We start from the raw sequence: 18,728 nt of genomic DNA on the forward strand, positions 1-18,728 counted from the left end.
GTCCTTTTCAATAAACTTCTCACTACTGTTTTTACCTTTGTTGTCTCCTTGTCAGCCTGTTTTCATCTCTGCACCCTGGTAGTCATTTTTAAAAGTCTATGAATCTCCTTTTTTTGTAGATTTTCTATCAATAGTTTTCCTCTTCATTGATAACTTTAAAGAGATGTCATCCAGAAATAAATCATCTTCCTCCTCTTCCTCATCCGTACGCACAGGAGAGGAATCCTGACCTGTGTGTCTCTTCGTGTTTCACTGTCTGTCCTTCAGTGTGTCCTTGTTTTTGCTGCGTAAATTATTCTCTGTGCTTAGTGTGCACTGTTCACGTCCCATGTCCCCGTCCCTTCACGAACCAGGACTTCCGTCCCTTCATGTCAGTGGAAGCCACAGACATGTAACGAATCATTGTTGTAAATGTAAATAGTTCAAATCTACAAATTTAGGAAACAACACAGTTATATACAACTATTTACATAAAATTACAGGAAATGTAATGTGTTTTTGTACTATTTGTTTATTTGTGTACTGTTCATGTAGTCGTTTCTTAGTTTAAACATTTTTTAATTGGTGAATTTATTGTATATTTCTAAGTTTCGTCATTATAATGTCCATGTTTTTCTGTTTAGGTTTCTTGCCAGTGCTTTCAGCCTTACTCACCACACAATCATCTGTTTTTCCTGAGCTCCAAAAGTCTGCAGATCTGTTCTTTTTCAGAGCCTTTTCTGGAGGCACATACAAATGAGTGGCAATTTCACTTCCAGTAACCTCCATCTGTAATCGAGTCTTCACTCATTCCATGGCCACTGAGGAACCTCAGTGTCCAGTAGAAGCAGGTACTGAAGCTTCATAATCTCAATCTGAGGGAGACTTTTCCTGGAACTTTATCGCCACACCCTTCCAACGCCGAGCTTTTTCTGACTGTCATCACAACATCTGGTCTCTTCCTCTCAGCTGAAGCAGTCTAATAAAAGCAGGCTTTTCTTTTTCTTTTTTTTTATCCCCAGATTTGACCTGCGAATCTTGACTTTTTATTCACTGCTCACTGCAGCAGCAGGAGAAAGGTGGAGAAATAGCCTCTAATGTCCCCACTCTATTAATATTACATGCTCTTGTCTGTGCAATACAGTTGAATCTAAGCCTGCTTCATCCTCTAAATAATTCACACAATAAGATCTTTCCTGTTTCTTGTGTCTCTTCTCTCTGGAGCAGCAATGGAAGACAGATCAGGAGACCAAGAACACAAGACGACAAGAAACCAAATCCCCTCAGTGTGATCAAATGAGAACAAGTTCATTATGCTGCAAACTTCATCTGTAATTGACCCTGAATGTTAAATTGGATGAACATGGAGTGAAAGTGAAGGAGATTCTCCAGTTGTTGCACTGTGTGAGTTGGCTTACGCCATGAGAAGCTACATGTCTCGTAAGACACATTCTGATCCGTTCAGAATTCAGTGTTTGGTTGTTGTTACTGTCTGCACCGATGGCGAAGACTGGCAGCCTCGCTTCCGTCAGTCTGCCCCAGGGCAGCTGTGGCTACAGTAGTAGCTTACCACCACCCAGTATGGTGTGAATGAATAATGCAATGTAAAGAGTCTTTGAGTGTCCAGAAAAGCGCTATATAAAACCAATGCATTATTATTATTATTATTATTATTATTATTATTATTATTATTATTATTATTATTATTATTATTATTATTATTATCATTATTATTGCACTAATTGGGCTCATACAACACATGTTGACGTGAAACTTTCTGGTTTCATTTTTTTTTTCTTCAGGCATATAGAGGTTTCACAGAAGGACAAGATAACTATCCAAATACCAGAAAACGCTGCAGCAACAAAATGATGTATCTGCCCTAAATTTACACTGCCTGCAGCAACCACTGGGTGTTGGATATGGATGTTTAGTCCTGATCATCAATATCAACCACTTGAAAACTGATCGAACTGCAACGAGTCACTGGAAATCTATATAACAGCCCCGAGCTGTGCAGTGGAGGGAGGAGGAGTGGTCGTCTGTAAAAATACTAAACACTGTGTGTGTGTGTGTGTGTGTGTGTGTGTGTGTGTGTGTGTGTGTGTGTGTGTGTGTGTGTGTGTGTGTGTGTGTGGGTGGGTGGATGGATGGATGGAGTGATGCATGGACTGATGGTGATGATGGTGATGATGGCTGATTTGGACAGATTGATGTATGGATGATGGATGGATGGATGGATAGATAGTGGATGGATGCATGGATATATGGATGGATGATGAATGGATTGATGATGGATGCATGGAGTGATTGATGGACAGACTGATGGATGGACTGACAGATTGGTTAGCTTTGCTTGCAGGTGCTGAAATCCTGTACAGACTGAGCCGTCATGGTGTTTTTGCTGCTCTGAACTCAGTAACAAGTCGACATTTCTTGACTTTGAAATTCCTCCATCTGCTGGAAATGAAGTTATCACAGTGAAAAATCGAGGTTTAAGCCACACTGACTCAGTAATCAGTCACAGAGCTGGATCATTAGATGAGTAAAACCACCCCTTCTCAAGAGGTGGAAAGGTGAGATATAAGTGAAATCAGTTTACCATTGAATTCAAATGCTACAAGATGCCTGAAAATTTTTACAAATTTTAAAAATATATATTTTTGGCACCACTGAATGTTGATGAAGAAAAGATAATCTGAGGAGGTTAATACAACTTTATGCAGCCTGAAGTATCAGACATGACACATTCTTGCTGTGATACGGCTGAATTTTCTAGCCACATGGACGAGATATGCATAATGTTAAATGGATTTAGTGCTCCAGCAGGACCTCAAAGTGCAATAAAACACATTCGCCAATTCACACACGCACACACACACACACACACACACGCTCAGTCTCGTATTTCTATCCTTGTGGGGACCTTCCATTGACTCCCATTCATGTCTAGCCCCTAACCCTGACCCTTACCCTAACCCTAACCCACACCACAACAAAGCCTAACCCTAAAGAAATGTTTTTGCACTTTTACTTTTTTCAGTAACAACAACATGGTCAAGAAAACACTGTTTCTCCTACTTAGGACCAGAAAAAGGTCCCCACAAGGCACGTCGTTCCACGTTTTGCTATCCTTGTGGGGACATTTGGCCCCAACAAGGATAGAAATACGAGAACACACACACACACACACACACACACACACACACACACACACACACTCCAAGGGAGGCGGCTGCGTGCCAGGAGCTCGGTCCATCCGCTGGGAGCAGTTTGGGATTTGTCTCATTCAGCACTAATGTTGGAAGTGTCATGTCGGTGTGAACTTTCAGTCAGTTGAGAGTGTCTCTGTGCTGAATCTTAGCATGATCAGGCTGATGAGGAGAAGTGCGCTCGAGGAGAGCGTTGCTGCAGCTGCGCTCTGACGCACGGTCACAGGTCAGAACAGGATGAGACCGGATCGTGTAGCGCATCCATCCTGCTCTCCTTCCAACAACCTGTCCTCCAGTCTTTTGCTTCTCTAACCCTCTATCCGGACTGGAGCTCGGATTTACCACGAGGTTTGAGGATTTTATCGAGAGAGGGAGCGCTGCTGTGCCCGCGGGAGGAGGTCAGCGGGACTTCGGACTTTTTTTGTTCAGTCATTTTTTTTTTTTTTTACCACGTTTTAAACAAATTGTGGGAGTGCAGAAGAAATGTGAAAACAGGGCTGTGTTTTTTAATAGATCACGGCAAGTCTGGATGTTAAAAAAAAAAGAGAGAGAGAGAGAGAGAGAGAGCTTTGGTTCCACCTCTTCAGTTGAGAGTCAATCTGCGTCCTCCACCTGGGTGCCTCCACCGTGCGTAACGCCGCGAGCCGCTGCCGATACCGACTTGATGGGTGAGGTTCACAGTTTCTATCAACACGTCCGACACAGAGGAGACACGCAAAGTGCGCTATAATAAGTCTTTTGAAAAAGTAGCGGACCAAGAGCGCAAAAAACATAGGGACAGCAAATGAACTTCCATTGCGCACAACTTCATCACATTTTTATCATCACTTTTTATCTGTATAAACGTGTGTGTGTGTGTGTGTGTGTGTGTGTGTGTGCGTTTCTACGCCCATCAGTTCAGAGCTACTTCAAAGATCCACAGCAGTGCGACTTTTACGCACCTCGTTTTACGCACTGAGGTGCGTAAAAGTCGCACTGCTGGTTCAGAAAGAAAAAAAATCCCATGCATCCGTACACAAAAATGTAAATTAAGACTGATCACACATACAGCCTGGATAAAAAATACAATGACTGCTCCATTTCCTCCTTGGCTCAGTGCAGCAGGAGCGACAGACTGAGTCCTCCAGTTGCAGCGCTGAATAACAGATCGCTGGTCGAACTCCACCAGCTCGGGCCTCTCCAGCGATCCAGTGGCTAAAAAGTGATTTCTGTCTTTATGCTTGGTGGTTTTAGCACTGAAGGCCATGTAGTAGAGCAGGATGCTGACGAGAGCGGCCACCACCTCTGTCTACCTCTATCTTTGGCATGGAAAAACGTTTTATCAGAGAAATCACCTTTGATGCGTTGATACAGCCTAGATGTGATAACTAGTTACTTTACTGTAACTGTGGCCGATTCTTATTCGAGTTACTTCAAGACACAGCAAGGCCACTGATTGATTCTAATGTTTGAGATGTCAGGTTAAAAGTTTAAAAGTGGTTAATTAAATCATCACTTGAATTTAAAAGGAACCTCATCATGAGACTTTCTGCATAATTCAGGAAGACATCGACAGAGCAGACAGTGCAAACTCCACTCCGCAGAGGATCTGCTCATGTGGTCCTCTCACTGTTGCTCCTGGTAGTGCAGGTTTTTGCAACCTTTGCGACCAATAGTTTTTTTCCGATTTTCCGCCATACACTAAATTTTTTCTGAAGTCAGCCAGTGATGACTTCATATCTTAAAAATCAGCTGGTCTTCAGCTGCAGAACAGTGACTGTTTCCCCGCTTCCTCAGAAAGCTACAGAAAGCCACTCCAGTCAGTTTGACGCTTCTGCCCTCCTCTTCCCTGCAGGTTGTTGATGGAGAGGATTTCGAATGTCAGCCGGGACAGTGGTCATCGCAGGAGGAATTCTGGCAGCAGTCATTTTACTGACTATCGTCGCTGTGTTGTGTTTATGTAGGTTGCAGGTATGAGTTTCTGTCTTTTGACCAACAATAAGTTCAGTATGAATGAGTCAGTGCTGATCTGTTGAGAAAAAGCACCCCTATGCCAAAAACAAGACATTACGTGCTGAAACAATGAAATAGATATTAAACTTTTCCTCAATTGTTGTCCTTTCTGAGTCATAGCATGAGGCCTTGGTTAGTCCAGAGCTCTCTCAAGCTACCGAGTTGGAATCAATCCACCCATTAGTGGCTCAGCTGAGGTGGACAGATTTGGTCCAACCAGTGAAAATCCCTGCTGAACATGAAATACAAAATATTGTGTCTCCTGTCCAGGTGAGGGGCCTGGAGCCTTCCTCACATTATGAGAGAGAGCGAGGAAACACGATGAAAGGCCCCTCAAACAGAAACACCCTCTTCTCACGTGTAACGTCAAAATATCTTTTAACAGGGAGAAACCGATAGAACCAGGCTCAGAGGAGACTTTCTGCAGAACAAGACCTTTTGCTGTTCTGGTTGGGGTTGTGTACAGAGGGTGGATGGTGTCTCTGCTTTCAGAAAATTATATCTTGAACTTTTGGTATCATCAAATAAGGACCTCCAGGTGAAGAAGTTGAGATGTTACTTGTGGTTTCTCCACAAGACCTGGAGCAATTTGTTAAGGACATTGAACTTCTTTCCTGGAGTGGATCATGACCCCATCTGGATTAGGCTGGAAAGAAGAAAGATTGATGGTAGAATCAGTAAACCCAATAGTTTCTTTCAGCATCTTTAAAGCAAGTGTTTCATTTAGTGATTCACATATTTATGCCTGGTCAACAGTCGCTCACCCATTCCTCGTGATAGCATTGCACTGAATGAAACATTTCATTGAAAGAGCAGCTCACCACTGATGTGTGCATGGATGCTCCTGTATTTGTTACATCAACCTTGGGGCACACTGAAGAAGGACATGACAGCAGACAGATTTTTTCCTGTGATGCTGCAGTGTAATCTGGGGTTTTATACAAAGAACCTCGGTTTTTGCACCGTGCATGTCAGTCTTAACAAATGTAACAGCAACAAGTATATTTTCCCGACTGACCTGCAATTCTGGCATCTTGTGTGTGTGTCTACTGCAGTATTACTGCTGTAAAAGGGAGGAGTCTGAGAAGGAGGAAGAGGAGGAACCCGAGCTGGCCACCATGTCTCCATCTCGTCCTCTGGCTCTGTCCGCTCCTCCTTCACCTTCCACGCCGGAGCACTACAGCGAGCCCGAGACCTACCCTCCCACCTTCCTCACCGAGGCCAACGGGCCGGCCAGCTACTCCCCACCGCCGCCGCCGCCGCGCCGCTGCCACTGCTCTCACGTCTTCTGCCCGGCGTGCGCCCGCTGCTCGCTGCCCTTCTACCTGCAGCACCCGGAAACGCTGTGCAACGGGGGCCGCAGGATCAGCTACAGGACGGTACAGCAGCAGGACCTGGAGCTGCCCATGGACTGGGCCAGTTTCTACCAGAAGCTCAACCTCATCCGCTCCATCACCATGAAGGAGGTGGTCACTCACAGCGTCAGCACTGACGTGTAGAACCAGGCACCCGGCCGGATGAAGGAAGCAGGGTGTTCTGGCCTGTAACTCTTCGTGAACTCACCATCTGTTAGTTGAGGTGGTCGCAGCATCTCATAAATAGCTTTTAGTCAGAGGTTCAACAGACCACAGCGGAGCTCTGCAAAAGGCCGAACACATATCTGAGTGTGAAACCAGCTTCTGAAAGCTTTGAACTCATTTTTGCCGGAGCTTGCTGACAGGAACTCATCGTTTGTTAACTGTTACAAGTTTGTGTTTGCTAGATATACATTGACTCCATCAGCATGCGCTGATCAGCCACAACATTATGACTGTGAACAGGTAGAGTGCATCACCTTGGTGTGCTTTATCTCCAACGGCTCCAAGGCAGCAAGTGAAGGTTCTATCGTCCACCTTGACGCTTTGGAACCAAGTGTAAGCAGCAGAATTCAAAGACAAAGACCAAACTGTGATGATGGGTGGATCTGCTCCTGTGGTTTGCACTGGCTGAACTCTTCTGAAACTGGTCTGAGGAAAGATGACCAGTGAACCAGCAGCAGGAGGAATGGCACCCAAGAATAATTTCCTGTTGACGCTACACAGCAGCATCTTTCAGCAGGATGGTTTCGGAAAAGTTTAACGGATTTCCATCTGTGGGATCTACAAATGAGTGCAATCCAGAGAGGCTCCGCCTCGCCACGTCCACGACTTAAAGGATCTCTTACTAACATCTTGCTTCTAGACACTACAGCCATTCTTCAGAGTCCAGTGGTGAACTGATCAGTGTCTGAGCATCAAAGTGTAACAACACCCACCTCTAGGGAGAAATTTGTATGATAATTTTCACAGTTGTCATACAGGAGTATCTTTTTTTAGGCGAGTCTGGTGAAAGTTTGGACAACTAGTATTAAAATAAATGAGTTTCAGTTATGTAGCAGGAAGAAGAGCATATCAGATGTGTTTGTGTAATGAACCAGTGGATTGAATGAACCTCTTCACACCAGAGACACTGGACACTTCCTGGACGTTTGTCACATCTGCCAGACTTAAAATGTGGAATCTCTTCCTCTTGAGGTGAAACTGTGAAAAGCTCTGCAAGTCTGGAAGTGGTGACTTTATCACTGGTTTACTCTCCTCATCCATAGCCAGTAGAAAATCTTCTGCAAATGCAACTGAAAAAAATGTCCTTAACAATATTTCTATCTTGTCCAGTTGATTTTTGCAAAATGAAACGACTTTAGTTCCATGAGAACTTTTTGTATTCATGAGGCAGTCAAAAATGGAGGTGCCAGTATTCAGAGTCAGCTGGTTAAAAGCTTAAGGGAAAATGTATTTCAATCAAAACCGATCTCTGTGACCATGCCACATTTCCACTGTCAGTGTAATCTGATCCAATTCCAACTTTTTCTCTTTGTGTGTCACAGCTCGGATCTGCTTTTGGACGATGCAAGCAGGAAAAAGACACATGCATTCAGAGATTTTGAGATGTTGTGAAGAAGAAGCATGGAGGCCATCTGAATGGAGCACAGTGGTCAGCTGAAGAAAAGGAGGAGATAACTACAGCAGTGGGCTGTGAGCTGCTGGTGGGGGGACTGTGGTGCAAGGGATTATGGGATGCGATTTTTTAGGACCTCTCATCTAAGTTTATTGTAATTACGCCTGTTGTTTTTGTGTTTATTTTTGTTTGATCACCCGTTGTTCAAACTCTGCCCAGAGCAGGTTATATTATAACTGTAACACCATGAGTGACAGGCGTGTTGCAGCCGATCACACAACACTTTGTTGTATGAAGTCTTTAAGTTCATGTTAATAAAGTCCAGGTTCTAAGTTTCAGTTGAAAATCTCAGTAATCCATTCATAACACGTCTTGCCAGAACTACAAAATGTATAAGCTGCTATTCTGGCTCTTTTCCTCCATCTCCACTTCAAAAAAAAAGAAAAAAAAAAAACTGAAAAAGTGAGGTGATCTTTATATTGGGCTTTTCAGAAAAATGAGATATCTGCTCTTCTTCTTCATCTAAATCTCAATAAACACAATCTGATCCAGTTTACATTCCAGTGAAGTAAAATTCGCCCAAACATGCAGATAATGGTTAAAAAATAGAGCAACACAGTGATCACCTGGAAAAAGTTTCTTAAATGTAAAATTAATCATGTCCACAGTTCTGAGGATAATCTTAATCTGCAGCTGAGATTATAATAACTGTCAAGATGCTAGCACACAGTGACCGAGAGCAGAAGATGACGAACAAAAAAGATTAATCTGAGGAGATTGTCCTGTGGCCTCAAAGTGGTTTATCAACATGGACGAAAGAGGGAATGATTACTGAGTGAGAACTATAAAGAGACAATGATCCTGGCCAGAACTGTTCTTCAGCTGGAGTCTCCAAAGAGCTCAACATCCCCGATACTGAGTTCAAATATGCTCTGACCTGGAAAAGCTGAACTTTGCAAAGATCTCAGATGAGGAATATTTTAATATCAAGATGATGAACATGTAGACTGAAGTCTCTGCTGGACAAAGGTCCTGACTGAATCTCATCTGTGTTCAGTAGTGTCAGCAAGAGATTCCTTTTCTGCTTTTTCTGTACTGAATGTTGATACTGTGTGTCTGCAGAGCAGCAGTCACACTGAAGGGCTGTCTGTGAGGGATCTGCTGAACTGCCATTCATAAACTCAACATTCAAAGAGCTTTGCTTCAGACCACGTTCAGGTCCAATCTGGAATATTGAGCATGTAGAGGGAAAACTGAGGCTCTGTTTCAAATGAATGTTTGTTGTTTTTGTGTTTTCATTTCAGGAAAGGTCCATGTTTACATGGTAATGGCAGAAACACTGTATATAGTTTACATGTTGAGCCAAGAGTTGCTGCTTTTGTTTGGCTTGTAAAACCACATGCTGGAGAGAACAAGCCGCTTTCAGTATTAACAACAGGAGAACACAGACGACCGAGTGGGATTGTGGTGACTGTCAGCTGTAAGGGTATTCATACAGCAGCCCAGTTGGATCCGGACCAGAGTCCACTTCAGGGACTTTCTGGGACTGTCTGCTTCCTTACATGTGAAAGCTCCTCTGAACTCTGGTCCACATCAAATAAGGTAACTCTGGTCCCCTTGAAAACACAATGAGCCATGTCCCATCAGGCTTTACTTCCTCTCTGGTCGCTGTTGGTTAACAGTTAGGATTAGGGTTTGAGCTCCCAAACGTTGCATGACGTTGTCCAGGAAGTTTGGTCCACTTTCAAAAGTACAGTGTGAACACAACCAAACCAAATGAGAGAACGCTACTAAACACTATCGAACCCTGACCATAAAGTTACTACGGCCGTTTCCCCCATTTCCACAGAGACCAACCATTTTCAAAAAATTGTGTTTTCAGATTCATGTTCTCACTTGAACTATCGCTGTATAAAAAGACCTTATGTTGAGCAAAATATAAAAATAAAGCAATTCCGTTTTTCTTTCAAACAGTGTTCTGCCAGCTGGTGTAAACAAAGAATCAATGGTCCCACCCGCTGCTCTGGGTCGACACGCCATACCTGACTGGACTGTATGTCGGTACCTTCAGTGTACAGTAAGAAATAGTGATTATAGAATAATTTTGATGGTATAGTATTATTTATGAGTAACTTGAGAAAACTATTCCAGAATCTGTCAGCACCCTGCTGTTAGGTTTTTTTAGTCTGGAGTCTTCATGGTTTGTTTTACCAGTGTGCTCACTGGTCTGGTTCATGTCTCGCATCTTTCCACGAACACTTCTTCTCCTCACAGTTTGTCCGCCCTCCATGTCTCACCTTGAGTGTTCATCCCAGCTGTTTTCTTGTCTTGTTAGTTTCTCATCATATTTCAGGTCCTTTCTGTTGACCACGTTTTGGGTTGCTGTTTTTTGTAATTCTACCTGCTGGAATAGCCCTCCATGTACCAAACTCTGCTTGTGTTTGAATAAAAATGAACCAAGTCTGCATTCGAGTGGCGCATTTAGGTCCTTACATTCAATGAAACACCGCTATACACCTGATCTAGACGCTAAGTGAATGTCGAGTTAATGTTTAAAGGTCCCATATTTTGCTAAATTCACTTTACAATGGTTATCTAATGATAATCTGTGTCCCCCATAGCTTGTGTATGAGGCTCCAAAACGTAAAATCTGTTATATCCCTCATGTCTTAGCAAATGTGTGCTCAAAACAGGCGATGCAGGGATTTTTCCCTTTGTGATGCCATGCAGTGAAATGACCACTCCCCTCTGGCAGAAGGTACTCGAACGCTACTGGAAAACAGACATGGCAAAGGCACAAACAATTAAAGACAGTTGCTCTGCTGGTGGGTGCATCAGTGAATAAGCATGAGCATTTAAAGGTCCAGACACACAAACAGCCTGGCTGCACGGTGGCACTCTTGCCTCACAGCAAGAAGGTCCTGGGTTCAAATACCGGCCGGGGCTTCAGGCCTTTCTGTGTGGAGTTTGCATGTTCTCCCCGTGTGCGCGTGGGTTCCCTCCGGGTTCTCTGGCTTCCTCCCATGATCCAAAAACATGCATGTCAGGTTAATTGGTCACCCTAAATTGCCCCTAGGTGTGAGTGTGTGTGTGTGTGTGTGTGTGAATGGTTGTTTGTCTATGTGTTAGCCCTACGACAGACTGGAGATCTGTCCAGGGTGTACCCCGCCCTCACCCGCAGCAGCTGGGATCAACTGCAGCCACCTGCGACCCTGAAAAGGAGTAAGCGGTCTAGAAAATGAATGAACACAAACAGCCTGTTCTCAGTAGAACTCACTACAGAGACTTTTAAACTGGCTGAAATTCAGGACCAAGGCTGATTTGGGGAAATACACTCAGTGTTGTTGGACCTTTGACACGTATGTGAAATTGTTGAAAAGCTGTATTATGTGGGACATTTTATTTTCGGATCCATTGCTGCCCGATGCCCTCAAGTTTCAACAGTAGACTGAAGGACATGAACTAAACTCAATAACAGCAGCTGTAATGACTTTTCTGCAACATAAAATTCACAACAGTGGAACAAAATGCATGTGTCTTTGACAGACTAAGTCACCCTTCAACTATTAAACACACTGGATTTACTGTGTTTGGTAAAACTTAAGCAAAGCCCCTGAGAAATATGGCCCCCGTCCAAATGAGCAAGGAAATATGAACATTTGGTACAGCCTTCAACTCTAACCTGCATGTATGAACCCATGGAAGTTCTCTGCTCTTACAATATGCTGTTGGGGTTAGGGTTGCAATTCCTAACTCCAACCTTTACCCCCAACCATGCTGGGAAGAGCTGACTTGAATTCTACAAAAAACTATGAGGAATGGACAACAGCACATCAGGAGTATGATTCTGCTCCTGTTATAGGTGCAAACCTTCAAGGGGTTTGCAGATGAGGGTTAGACTTGTTCAAATGATCAGAATGAGCACAATACCACTTGGAAGGACTGTGTCCATATTTCCGAAGGTACAAATCTCCATAAAATCCAATGTTGTAAAATACTAACACCCCCTTTTCTGATCAAAGCTGAGACTTGGCATGTATCTGTAGGATCTTATTATCTGGTGAGAGGTGCGAACACACCTTTAGGAAGGTCAGAGACTTCATACAAACACAACAGGGGCAAATAGGTCATTTCAATTGTTATTTAATTGAATTATAAATTGATATAGGAGTCAGGTTTTAAGTTTACTGTCAACAGTACAGTCTCGTTTTGTACAAAGAGGTATCATTTATATAAAAACTCAGTACACAATAGTTTAACATGAGACAGGTGAATACATTTCAACCAAACTTCAAGTGTCAGGAATTCTTCTGTGCTGGGATCCTCCATCACACACAGAGCAGAACTGGCAGATCATTCGGTCTGATGAAGAACCAGCAGCTGGCTTCAGGACTACAACGCTATTGAGAATGTGCTACGACGAATAAATAGAGTTTGGCACCAAGTGGAAGGTGGTGGAAAAGATTATGGAGTTTTATTTCCCAATGGAACATAAAGACACTGAAACAGAAAGGCATTTAAATAATATTCCAATTAAGAAAATTAAATAATATTCCATAAATGGTATCTGAATTAAATATTCTCGTCATGCAGTATATTTAAAGGAGAAATAATTTAATAGATCTTTTCAGAGCAGCGATAGACAATATGAGAGAACTGCTGACTGAAGATGGAGGTCTGTAAACTCCACTCTGTTCAAGAGCCGACAGAGACAAATGGAAATCATCCTGAGAGAGAAGGCACAGTTCTCTGTTGTGATGAACTGCTGTCTTGATTTGAAGCTGAGGATTAACAGATCAGGGAAGACGTAAGTCGGTGATTCAGGTTAGACTATAACAGAAAGTATTTGTTGAGCCCAGGCGGAAATTAGTCATGAAATCAATCATAATATTCAGGGATGCACTAGTACTGATAGCAGTATCATATTATGGGGTCTCAAATTGCACTCATTCTCATGAAAGCTCCCCAACGCAACCCAATGAGTGACTGAACTACCGGAGACATGTTGACCAGCAGAAATGGCCCAGTGTAACACCACAGTGAGTCCAGTAAGTCTGAGTGATTTATTCAAATAGAAGACTATAGAAACAATAATAATAATAATAATAATAATAATAATAATAATAAAAATAATAATAATGATAAATTCACCGATTATTTCAGATTACATTCGTAAATGTACTTTCCCTGTAGATTACACTCCCTACAAGTAGCAGCTCAACCTTCACCCAGAAGCACTGAGTTGACTGTCTAAAATAAAGAACTATTATTTGCGTTATATAATTGTAATCCATTAACTTTATAGTCTTTCTTTTTGAAATGCATAAACACACAGGTGTGTCCAGTAAATTTTAAGGATTATAACTTGGTGTTGGTCTGGTGACCATGCTGTGATTCCACAGTCTTTATTGATAGTGTCAGTAAAAACGCTGATGATCCCTTCGTCTCATGTTATGTTTCTTTACCGATAAGCATGCTGTTTCTGGTGAAATCATGTGTGATAACACCACACGTGCGAAGCTGAACCTACAAAAGAAATGTGTGTCCGCTGCCAATCCCTGGTGTGAGCGGAACATTGCTGTGGTTGGTTTAAGGGAGAAAGGAAAAGGACTGAGAACAGAGTCCAGGTGAAAACACTATGTTGTGACAATTATACTTGAAAGACGGGTCATCAGCTCAACCTAGATGTTAGCAGTCAATCATGTCATTCTTCTGGTAGACAGTGAACCTCCGCGCACTGGGAACACTCCAGGAGACTGCAGGTGTAAAGATCGGATGCAGTTGTTGTCAAACTCACTGACATCCACCCATGTGTTCACTGTACTGCCCTGAACTCCTTTGGTTGACCTGCTGTCTCACTGATCCCACTCACACGGTTATCTTGGTCAATGTACAATTGACACAAACGATTAACTATTTGGCTGAAGACTGTGGTGATAGATGGCAGAAGGGTTTGCTTGTTTCCAGGTCTCACACAATTTCTTTTTGTACATTTTGGTTTCAGCTCTAACTGAACTTTAAAACAAAGTAGGAAAAAGAGGTTCCCTGTAAAAGTTGAGGACATGATGTGGCTACACTGAATAGCAGCGAAGTCCCCCTCTAATCAAAAAGAATATGCATGAGTAATGCTGTCAATGTGCAAACAAGGTACCAATGAGCCAGTTTCACATGATCATTAGCATCATTTTACAAGTTCTAACATTCAAAGCTAATTAAAGCTAACAGAACTTTGGTTAGTAACACAGAGGTGTGTCATAAACAGATCACTGAACTAGTTAGTCACCTGTGTGTCCATGAGAACGTGGACATTATGTTGACGAGTGACAAATGACTTGTTGATTTTTTTGACCATTCAGCTGATAGATGGGCCAATGGAAGTAAAAGGAATCCAAGGAGTGGACTCTGGGGTTGACTTTAACTGCTGGATGGGTGAGGGTTTCCGGCAGACTTCAGCTGGGTTGAGAGAGGCTGTGCAGGACCAGGCTAGGAGGACGGGGGTCGGCTGGTGCGGCAGGAGTGGCAGCAGGCCTTGCTGTAATACCAGTGGCTGCAGAGGTTGACCTTCAGAGCCAGCAGACAGTTGGTGGAGGGTCGATCCTGGCAGTTCTCATCTGGGACAGGACAAACCCGCCATGGCATGAATGAAGATGAAGGACTTTAAACAGTCTGGTCAGGACTAGATCTGACAGACACGGAGTTTCTTTAGGATGAAGCCTCGCTTGAGGTGAACTCAGAGAGCGCTACAGGATGGAAGGTCAGAATTTTGATAAAGCTTGCAGCTGGTTCAGCCTACTCTGGACCATTTTCTAGTGAAACTATTACAAGTTTAGTCTGCTAACAGACCTAAACAATGGAGATTCTTTCCTCTGTGCTCTCTCTCTCTCACCCTCTCTCTCTCTCTCTCTCTCTCTCTCTCTCTCTCTCTCTCTCTCTCTCTCTCTCTCTCTTTCAGTCTATCTATCTGTGTTAAGACTTGCAGGCAGCTTTATCTCAGCTTCTTGCACCGTAAATACTACAGTAATTAAGATTAAACTAAAAAACATGAACATTGCATGATGTCAATCTGCCTCAGTTTCAACTCTGTGATGCCTGATGTTACCATGTATTACTGCCTGGAGACGTAAGCCCCTCCCCCTGTGGTGTGGGGGGAGTTTACCTGGTGGTTCTGTTGGGCAGGGCTGCAAGGTGCACGTCTGTTTGGCCACTGGCTTGGTGAGGGGGTCACAGCCTCGGACCAGCTCCCTGTCCTGGTAACATTTCACGTCCCGCATGCGCACTCCCACTCCACAGGTTTTTGTGCACTGAGGAAACAGAAGAAGGCACGTTCACTCTGCCTGCTGCAGATTAGCATCAAGACCGGGAACCTCTGAGTGTGTTTTGCTGAACATTAGTAGGATGAGCATTCCTCCAGGATGTCCAGAGTTCTTCTCACAGGTGTTCCTATTGCTGCCTGAGCTGAACAGCTCCATCTCATGGACTCACCTCAGACCAGGGGGTCGTGTACCATTTGAAGCAGGGTCTTTCAAAGCAGGTATTTTCCTCCTCGGGCTTGTTGCTGTCTCCACACGCTTCCTCGTCAAAGATCTGGAACTTTCCTCCATTGATGCCCACACACAGAACGACCCTCTGCTTCACACCGCGACCGCAGGTCGTGTTGCACTGAAGGAAAAAAAATGCAATCGAGGGATGATTAAAGCATAAATTCATGACTTATGATTTAGCCTTGAACACATGTTGTAATGACCCTCCTTTCTTTTTCCAATAAAAGAAATAAAGCCTCAGATTTCAAAGGATGAACTCCAAATAAAGACCATTAACAACTGAAAATCAAAATGAGGGTTCAAGAATTTAATGATTTTCCATCTGGGATTAATAAAAAATATCGTTTGCTTTGTTATAAGCATTAGTCAGATGTGTCAGAGCTGCTAAATGTCCACAGTGAGACCAGTACCGACACCGGCACCACCACCAGCGTACTCAAATTCATGAAAAGATCCTCAATACAGCTATAGATGCAGATGTAAATTGGAGCCTTCACTCTGTTGGTGGTGACGTAGCATGGGCAGAGAGGCTGAGTGGAGGTGGTTCACAGCCAAGCACAGCCTCCGCATACTGTTTGACTATGGAGTTTTCCTCCATCCTAATTTATAATTAGGATTTTTTTCACATTCAATAAGCACTCGTGTCGAAACTGGAGATCAACCAGGAGCTAGAGGTTAGTGCTGGTACTTGTACTGGTCCTTTGGAGGAGTGGTTTGAGTGCGTCGCGGACGGGAGCTCACCCTCTTCCAGTCCTGGCTCAGCCAGTGCGGAGCACAGTCTCTCTCCCCACAGGGGTGAATGGACAGCGGCTTGTCCTCCAGGGAGCACTGGTTCTCAGGAACCACACGGCCCTCTGGAGCCTTACAGTACACGTGTCGCACCATCTTCCCCTGGCCACATGCTCCTGAACACTGCATCAGAGGTAGGGTCAAAGGTCACAAGAGAGTGTCTACAATCAGAATACTGCTGAAACAAATTGAGGGAAATAGGTGCTTTCCTCACAGATGATAAATAAGAGAAATTAAGCATATGGGCTTCCTTCAGGCACTCTGGATTCTTCCCAGTGTCCAAAAACATGCATGCGAGGTTAATTCATGATTCTAAACTTGCCTCTCAGTGAGTGTGTGTGGTTTTCTATCTCTGTGTGTCTGTCATGTGATGGACAGGAGAGTTGTCCAGAATTCATACAGAGATAAAGGATTTGAAAAAAGAAGACGCAGAAATCACTTTGACCTCCGAGGTAATAGTGAAGCCATTAATCAGGTGAAATCAGATGAGTTCTTGACTCTCGGTGGAACAAGTGGCTGTCTGACTGGTTCTGACTCCTCCTCTGAGTCTGGTTCTACAGAGAGTCTCCTCTGAGTCTGTTCTGCAGGTTTATTCCTGTTTAAAGCGTGTTTTTCCTTTCCTCCCTCCCCTCTGCTTGCTCGTGTGAAATAGTTGTTTTTTCCTCTGTAAAAGTGCCTTGAAATGACTGTGTTGTATTTGTCACTATAGAAATAAAGCGCTGAATTGAACCGGACTGAGGCGCTGTGCCCTGCATGCTGACGTGCAGCACTGAGCAGCCGTCAGGACTCACAGGCCCCCACTCGGACACAGTCCAGTGGCGCTCGCAGGGCGGACCGGTGCAGTTCTTCACATTGGGAGGTTTGGTCATCGGGTCACATGGTCGGGTCTCATCAGAGCAGCGAACATCACGGTTCACCTGAGCTTTTTGGCCACATTTAGCAGGACACTGGATCAAAGAGCAGGACATGAACTGACATCAGTATCAGCCAGCAGACAGAAACAATGCTGTATCACCATGAAGCAGTGAAGCAGGCTCATAACAAGTCCAGTGGAAGAACATCTCAAAGTGAAGTCGCACTGAGATTCTGGAAGAGCTATGGACAAATACATATATCATACAGATATGTTTAAGATCATTATCTTATCAATACTGTGTGTCGATAATAACTGCCAGATCTTTAGCTTGAAAACAGCACAGCAGACATCTGAAAATAGTCCATCTTAAAGTTGGATATTGTTTTCATAGGCATTTAATACACAACATGTATACAACCAATTAAAAGAGGAATGAAAGAACAAAAGTGGTGCGCCATAAAGTCTTCATGTCAGCCTCACTCTCCCACCTCAGTCCACTCTGCCACCTCCCACTGTGGACCGCAGGCTGGACTCTTGCAGGCTCGTCTCTCGGCTGGTCTCTCCAGGTCGGCCATGTTGCAGAGGTCGCTGTAGACCGAGCTGTCCAGGCCCGGGGACAGCATCTTCCAGCAGCGGACCTGACGGAACTGGAAGCCCTCCCCACACGTCCGCGAGCACTCGCTCCAGCTGCTCGCCTCCCATCTGAACACACACATCCCTCACACTCCACATCACACTGGAGCAACTCAAAACACTGGAAGGTGACCAAACGGTTGACTTTCATCATCAACCCGTTCAAATTGAAATGAAATTTAAAATGACTTCTGTAGAATTTATAGTTTTTGAACTGAATATCATATCTTATATATCACATCATGTATCACAATTTAAAATAATAATGGCCTACAGTTCAAGGAAACCTAAATTTGATCGACAGACGGATGGATGGATGGAAGAATGGGTGGCATATCTTCGGCCTCTGTATAACATTTCTTTCTGCTCAGCCTGCCTGTGTTGTGTTCCCTTCATATTTCCCTCCATGGACTCGGCATCGGTTTCATTTGAAAGTCCCTGGTTTGGGGTGGATGGTACCTGGGCTGACATTCTCTTCCAATGCAGAAGTTGTGGACTGGTTCCGGTCTGGTCAGAGCATCACAGTACATATCGTGCACCTCCACACCATCGTAACGGACACATGAGACGAAAGACTTTGACACTCCTAGACAGGAATGAAGAAAATGACAGCATGAAGGCAGTTTGTTTCTCAAGACTTTTGTGCCTCAGCGTCATGCCATTTCCACCTTCAGTCACCTCATCTTTACAAATACATTCTAACTGCTTCAGACACTAGCTTTATTTACAGTTTTAGCATACTGATGGGGTTTC

General features: G+C 43.8%; 2 protein-coding genes across 2 annotated transcripts in view; one reads left to right on the forward strand and one right to left on the reverse strand.

Moving 5' to 3' along the window:
- The first annotated feature begins 3,822 nt into the window (after positions 1-3,822).
- LOC115385730 (protein FAM163B-like) lies at positions 3,823-6,682 on the forward strand. Its single transcript, XM_030087798.1, has 3 exons — positions 3,823-3,859; positions 5,026-5,141; positions 6,239-6,682. The coding sequence occupies exons 2-3, from the start codon at positions 5,049-5,051 to the stop codon at positions 6,680-6,682; spliced, it is 537 nt and encodes a 178-aa protein (XP_029943658.1). The 5' UTR covers positions 3,823-3,859; positions 5,026-5,048.
- A 7,957-nt stretch (positions 6,683-14,639) lies between these two features.
- LOC115385732 (ADAMTS-like protein 2) overlaps positions 14,640-18,728 on the reverse strand; it is a 31,225-nt gene continuing 27,136 nt past the window's right edge. Inside the window, exons 13-19 of the mRNA XM_030087799.1 lie at positions 18,435-18,561; positions 17,831-18,044; positions 17,278-17,433; positions 16,439-16,609; positions 15,639-15,815; positions 15,313-15,457; positions 14,640-14,767 (exon numbers count right to left, since the gene is read on the reverse strand). Coding sequence (XP_029943659.1) covers positions 14,640-14,767; positions 15,313-15,457; positions 15,639-15,815; positions 16,439-16,609; positions 17,278-17,433; positions 17,831-18,044; positions 18,435-18,561 — 1,118 coding nt within the window. The remainder of the gene's footprint in view (positions 14,768-15,312; positions 15,458-15,638; positions 15,816-16,438; positions 16,610-17,277; positions 17,434-17,830; positions 18,045-18,434; positions 18,562-18,728) is intronic.

Source organism: Salarias fasciatus, unplaced genomic scaffold, assembly GCF_902148845.1.
Source record: "Salarias fasciatus unplaced genomic scaffold, fSalaFa1.1, whole genome shotgun sequence".
Classification (NCBI taxonomy): domain Eukaryota; kingdom Metazoa; phylum Chordata; class Actinopteri; order Blenniiformes; family Blenniidae; genus Salarias; species Salarias fasciatus.